This window comes from Cygnus atratus, chromosome 16 (genome assembly GCF_013377495.2).
Source record: "Cygnus atratus isolate AKBS03 ecotype Queensland, Australia chromosome 16, CAtr_DNAZoo_HiC_assembly, whole genome shotgun sequence".
NCBI classification, from domain to species: domain Eukaryota; kingdom Metazoa; phylum Chordata; class Aves; order Anseriformes; family Anatidae; genus Cygnus; species Cygnus atratus.
In genome coordinates this window covers 15,311,531-15,317,857 of record NC_066377.1, presented here as the reverse complement: position 1 = coordinate 15,317,857, position 6,327 = coordinate 15,311,531, and the positions used below count along the sequence as shown (strand labels likewise).

Genomic DNA, 6,327 nt, shown 5'->3' with positions numbered 1-6,327 from the left:
ACAGCTCAGCACAAGGCAGCCCCAGCCTCCGCTGCCCTACTACCTCCCTCCCAGCAGACAGGCCGTCAGTGACAGCAGGCAAATAACCGCACAGGGAGGGGAGACTTGGGACATTCACATCCTGTCCCAGACCGCCTGTGCTCCCTGTGGCCAAGGAAAGGTTTTTTGGGAGGAGTTTTGGGAGCAGCAGCTCCTGGCACAGCCACAGCAGGTGAGCTCCAAGCAGTGCTCACTTGTCCCTACAAACCTAAGGTGACAGCAGAGACAGCAGCTGCTTTGTGACCAGAAGCTGTATTCCACAAAGCTAAAACTGGGGAAAAGTTGACAGAAAAGGAGCCTGGTCAATGAGAAGCCAGGAGCAGTGGCAGGATAGCATGGTGAGTACAGCAAAGGATTCCTGGCCCCATGGGAGGTGAATGGCTGGCTCTGCCTGGTGCTTTTTCCTTCACTTGCCTGAAGAAGAAAGTAACCAGACCTTCAAAAAGAGCCACAGAAAACCTTTTCTGCTTTGGGACTGCACGGAAGGACATGTTGAACCATCTGGGGAGGACCTGCCCTAAGCTTTCCTGGAGGCGATCCTGCAGAGGAGCGCAGTCCGGAATCCCACGGCAGGGAGGAGCAGCCAAAGCCCTTGCAAACAGAGTCAACAGGAAAACAAAAATCCTAACCGCCACCACATTTGCATTGCCCTGTTTAAGGTTTCTGAAAGGGCCACTTCAATGTTTTTCTTCTAGTCTGTAAATAGACTTCATGAAAAGCCCATATCCCAAAGGCAGCTTTTTGTGTTGACGGCTGCTGCTTGTGCAGCCGCCCCACTGTTGCAGCCTGGTGCGTTCCAGCAAAGCGCTGAAAGGGGCAAGCAGGGCCCTGTCCCAGCAAAGGCCTCAGCACTGATTTGGGGAACCCAGGTGAAGGCGAGGGAGAGCTGTGCTGAGCACCCTGACTCCCAGGCAGCTGAGGGATGGTCAGCTGGCAGAACCTGTTTCCTTGTTCCAGCCCTGCTTTCTGTCAGTGTTTTCCTGATTTCCAAGCTTGCTGCCTGCAAGCCTGCTGCTTGACCCTGCTGTTCCACTCCTCTCCTAATCCAAGCGATTGAGCTTAGAGATCCTTTATCCTTACAAAAAAGCTGTTTCTATGGCATTTGTGGGACTCTACACTGCATTTTAACTCTACTGCTTTACTGCATCAACATTCCAAGCCCCACAGCATAATTCAGCCAGCTGCAAAAGCAGGTGGACCTGGGATACAGAGGAGGGCACTGTAAAAATGGAGAACCTTTGCATGACAGGAACCAGGCCTCTCTCTAAAAGCAGTACTTCCAAGTCGTCATTCCCCTCCCACCCACTGTCAAGGTGCAACGTGATTTCCTTAAATATAAGCTTGTGCACTGTTACCATAGCTGCTGTGTAGTAGAGGGTGCACAATTTTACTACATCTGTCTGCTATTGCTCTGGGAAACATCATCACTATTGGTTGATATTTTCAACCAAAGGCATTGGAAAATATTAAAAAAAAATCAAAAACTGCAAAGCTATTAGATAAGAATCTTTTAAAATTTATTGGACTAATTGTGTTACATTCAATATTTGATGTGTTTCTCCTGGACAAAGAATTGGCATAAATACAAACAAGCCTTTGTGTGCCTTCCCTAAACAAATAAGAGATAAAGTACTAGAGACAAGGAAACATAGTTCACATCTTCGTATTTACATTTTGCCTTTACTTTACAACTTAGCGCCAGGAATATTTACAGAAAAATACAGTAAGAACAAAAAGATCATGTCTTGGCAACATACAGAAATTCATACAAATTGTATATGATTTGAAGCATGTGATATCTGGCATTCTCATTGCAAATTACTCCTGCTAAAATCCATGTGGAAAATGCCCGTGTTTTCCTTCAAAGACATCACTCAATTATGCAGTCATTAAATCACATCTAATTTGTCTATTAGACTGAAATTTAGCTCTCCTGTCTTTCTGAGCATGCAGAACCTTGCAGGGAAGAGATGCCCGGGCAGACAGCGTAGCATCAAGAGCTGCTCTGCCCTACAGCCATCATGCACGTGCTGCTGCCCGTGCCTACACCTTATTTTTCACAGACACCATCCTCTCCCCTTTGCTGTAAGTTTTTAATGCTTTTTTAAAGTACCTTTAAGATGATTTCTTTAAATGAGTCTTTATTAAGGTACTAAAATTTCTGTAATGTCAACACTGCATTTAACAGGGTGACAGTTACCCTCCCTCTTTCTGCACCATTAAAAGGATGCCATCACTTAAAGCAGAATCATGAACGCAACATGAAAGGTCTTATGTAAAAAGAAGTCTCAGTTTAGTTGTGTCACATTTGCAACTCAGCTTTTGTCACTCTATGCAATGTGCAGAAGGCTAGGCTAATGTCACACTACACACAAAGAAAGTGGTCAATATTCATCCTCTCCGATGACTAACAATGCAAAACCAAGCCACGCAAGTTGTAAAATTGAAAACTCAATACAGTGGTTTGTGGTGGAAAAAAAAACAGAAGTCTGGAATCTTGACAGTAACATCGCAACTGAAATCTCATATTTGCTCTAATTCTTTTGAAGAAAAAGCTCTAGGCTCCATCCTGGACTAACTGAAGCCAGTGAAGTTTGGCCACAAACTTTGAGCAGACAAGGATTTTTTTCCCAGGCTGGTGGTTTACATTTTACGGCGATGTCAGCGGAGACCTCTGTGCACAGGGGGATGAGGGACGCTGCTTGTAGACACGCTCCATGGCATGAGTCTGCCACGGGCATTCACTACTACAGTTTGCATCCAAACCAAATGGGATGACAACACATTTCTGGAATCAATGTTTTTATACTAAACTTTTATACTAAACTGTGACTTTCTTGAAGGTTCACCTTTCCAGACAGCAAAACCCAAAACTTATGGCTAGGTCATACCACTAATGTGTGAAAGTATTAAACAGCTGATTTTATAAATCAAATACATGCCTACTCACCCAGGCTGCAGGATAAACAGCAACAGTGCATGCAAAAGTTACCTTCTTTCAAGATTTCTGAAACATCGCATTGCTTTCACTGTTATTAATGCTCAAGTGGGTGCTGTACTCATGATTTAGATGAAATATGAAAATAGACCAAAGAACTATTCTTCAGCCAAGCACAGGTCTTTTTAAAGAGTAGTATTTCAGGCAGTCCATTTGGCTATCTTGGACTTTGCAGAACATATCCAGGGTTCCCCTAAGTCCACATCTTTGTCACTGACTGTACCCAAGTACCTGAAGTATCTTTTGTAGCTCACTAGGATATAAACGAATGATTCTGCACATAACACACACTCGTAGCTATGGTACGTGGGTTTTGTTTTTAAGTTATTGAAGATGTGCAAACATTTGACTGCTCAGTATATTTATTTTTGTTACACATGCATCGGTCATGCCTTTTAGTCAGTGGTTTAAAGTGTGTTTGGTTTAAAGTGTGTTTGGCCATTATTTAAATCCAATAGGTACATACAAAATGTGGGTAAATTTAGTGTCCGTGCATTAAATTGATACTGGCAAAAGTTTACCAGAGAAATGAAGCTAAATTTCCCTTCATAGCTTTGCCAATAAACCCAAATGCTGACTTGCAACACCTGCTGCCATTTGCAACCAGGGCATCACATAAGCCCAGGCCAGCCACCATGCTTACTTCTACAATGGTTTTCATTCTGTGGTTTCATTTTTCCACTTGAGATTCATCTGGATCAAAATCAAGAGCTCCTGACTTGAGAGGTATGTATGCCTGTCCTCTGTAACAACCACATCTGTCACCCCAAACCCCTTTTGGTTGATATCCTGAAAGTCCTTGCACATGTATTTTTAGGGCCCTGTGTTTGTATTAGCCATGAAAAAAACACATGAAAAGATAGAGACAGAGTATGTCCTTGGCAGGTAAGTTATAATGAAACCATTAAGACTGTTTCAGGTCAGAACTGTTGCAAAAATTAACTCTGAAATATCAAAATTAAATGACTCACAGGCATTATTGCAATACATATTAAAAAGCTTCTGAAAAATAACTTAAAATAACTTGAAGAGCTCCACAAATTCCTACTTACATTTATACTCTTATACTATCTACTTATTGGAAGGAGAAGAACACATGCTGCTGCCGGTGATCACAAACTGCACCTACACAGGAGCATCAGTGATGATTCATTACTGCAACACAAGTTAAGATTGCGCTGGGAGCTTGAAAGCACTCCCAAGAATGCAAATGCCCACTGCAGCTCTTATATTCCCAGTATTAAATTTGTAGTTGTAAACATCTTTTCCCAGCACAACCTTCAAGTCCTGAACATATGAGAAAGCAGTGATCTGAAAAGGAAAGTATGCCTTTTACCTTTTTTTTTTTTTTTTTTTAAGTTTTATCTGCATCCTCATTCAAAAACCTACTCCTGGAGGACAGCTTGTTGGCTGTGAGCTCAGCAGACAGCAATGTGGCCACAGAGGTAACAGAACACTTGAACTGAAGTTGCCAATGACCAAAGAGAACTGAATCCACACTGGCCTGTTTCAAATGGGATGAAAGCCAGCAACTCAAATATTTTACCTGAGTAGGGTCAGGAGAGACACCAGCAGTCTGAAGGAAATCTTCTGACCTAGGAGAAAAGGAACCGCTGCTGCCGAAAGTGAGAAAGCACAGTAGCTTCAAAACAATTTTAAGTTATAACTCCAAATGGACTTTCATGAAATAGCAAATTAACAGAAAAAAAGAAGAGCTCCTGAATTTTCTGTTTGAATTGTTTTACCCTTTGTAATAGGAGCTTCTGAGAAGTGTAGAAGCTGCAAAAAACCACTTATGCTATAAAAAAATGGCAGGCAGGAGGCAGCCCCAGAATCTCAGATTTCAAGCCAATGGAAGGAAAACAGGTAATGTTTACGCTTTTAATGGAAACGGTGACTAGGTGCTAAGGACCCTTCAAAATAAGTATTGCACAAAAAATAAAATCAAGCTGCTAAAATTAAATGTGACATTTTGCAACAGACCTGAAAGTCAAAATCTTGTTTTTGTATGACCAAGAACTCTTATCTAGTAACAACTTATGTTTGAAAGCGTGGTAATTTCAGGTGTTGTTTGTTCTCAGTATGACAGAAATGCTGTATGCAGATAGACTCATGCCCAACCAAGGAGGATACTGTAAAACACAGCATCTTGCCTATGAATTTCATGATCTGATATTTCCGAACATTTTTCCTCCTTTTGGTACACAAATTGGTTACAAGCAGCGAAGTATCTTCCGTTGTACTCTGAAGGGGGGTTGAAACCTTAAGTTCTTGCGGGGATAGTCAAAGCTCAGAAAGAAGTCTCTCCTCAAAGGAGAGGACCCTGCTCCTTTCTCCTTTAACAAGAGGGTGTAGCAAGGTGTCTGAAGGCAGGTTTGTTTGTATTTTGTTATCCATACTTATATGCAGAGACATTTTTATTTTGATCGTTTTCTCACAGAATGAGACACAGTTCCTAATTAGTCTGGAATAGATGATTGGGTGAAAAGATTATGTTGCGAGCATCCAGGAAGATTGGAATTCAGTAATCTTTTGAGGGTAGGTGAACTGAGTCAATATCCCAACTGCGATGTTTTTGATTCATTTCTCATTCCTCCCACATGGTAACTGCTGACTTGTGCTAGAATATGGGTTTCCTGAATTCCAGAGGGCTGAGGAAATTTGTTGTTATTTAACTGTTTTCATTACTGTAGCCACCAAGCTCTGATCTGATTGTCCTGGAAGGATAATGGCCTAGGCGTTGCAGTTCTTGAGCCCAACCTCCTGGAAAAGTGAGGTATAAAATTCTGGCTCCAGCTGCCTGTTCCGGTATTTATTGACAATGTCTGCTATTTTCTGTTTTCGGCGGACATGTGGGGGGTTGTATGAATCACTTTCCAGCCTCTTTCTCCGACAAATATTTATTACTGTTTGTCTCACTAAAAAACCTGAAAAAGAAACAACATCGGAATCAAGTTTAAACAAATTAAGTTGTGCCCCTGTGTTGGTTTCACAGATAAAGAAAGTTTTGGGTTCTACTCCATCTAGAAACCCAGGGGAAGATGCTCAGCAGCACCAAGTCAAGAACTTTTCTGAAAGACCAGTCGGTAACAGATAATCATGGTCCCCAGGGCTGTGAGACCATTCTACTGTCAAACACAAATAAGAAAGGGACGAAGTCTATGATACTCTAATCCAGCTGGAGGAGAAGGAAGATTTCCCTGCTTTGCCAGTGCTGCACAGCAGCCTGCAACAGCTCCCTCAGGACCAAGTGGGGAAACAACGTAGGACCCCAACACCATAAGAGCAGT

At 42.3% G+C, this 6,327-nt stretch overlaps 1 protein-coding gene across 5 annotated transcripts in view; it reads right to left on the bottom strand.

Moving 5' to 3' along the window:
• Positions 1-1,541: 1,541 nt before the first annotated feature.
• Positions 1,542-6,327, bottom strand: part of RALGAPB (Ral GTPase activating protein non-catalytic subunit beta) — a 69,632-nt gene continuing 64,846 nt past the window's right edge. For all 5 annotated transcript variants that reach the window (XM_035548234.2, XM_035548237.2, XM_050714020.1 and 2 more), the window contains one exon: positions 1,542-5,964. In XM_035548234.2, the coding sequence (XP_035404127.1) occupies positions 5,771-5,964 (194 nt within the window). In that variant the 3' untranslated portion in view covers positions 1,542-5,770. The remainder of the gene's footprint in view (positions 5,965-6,327) is intronic.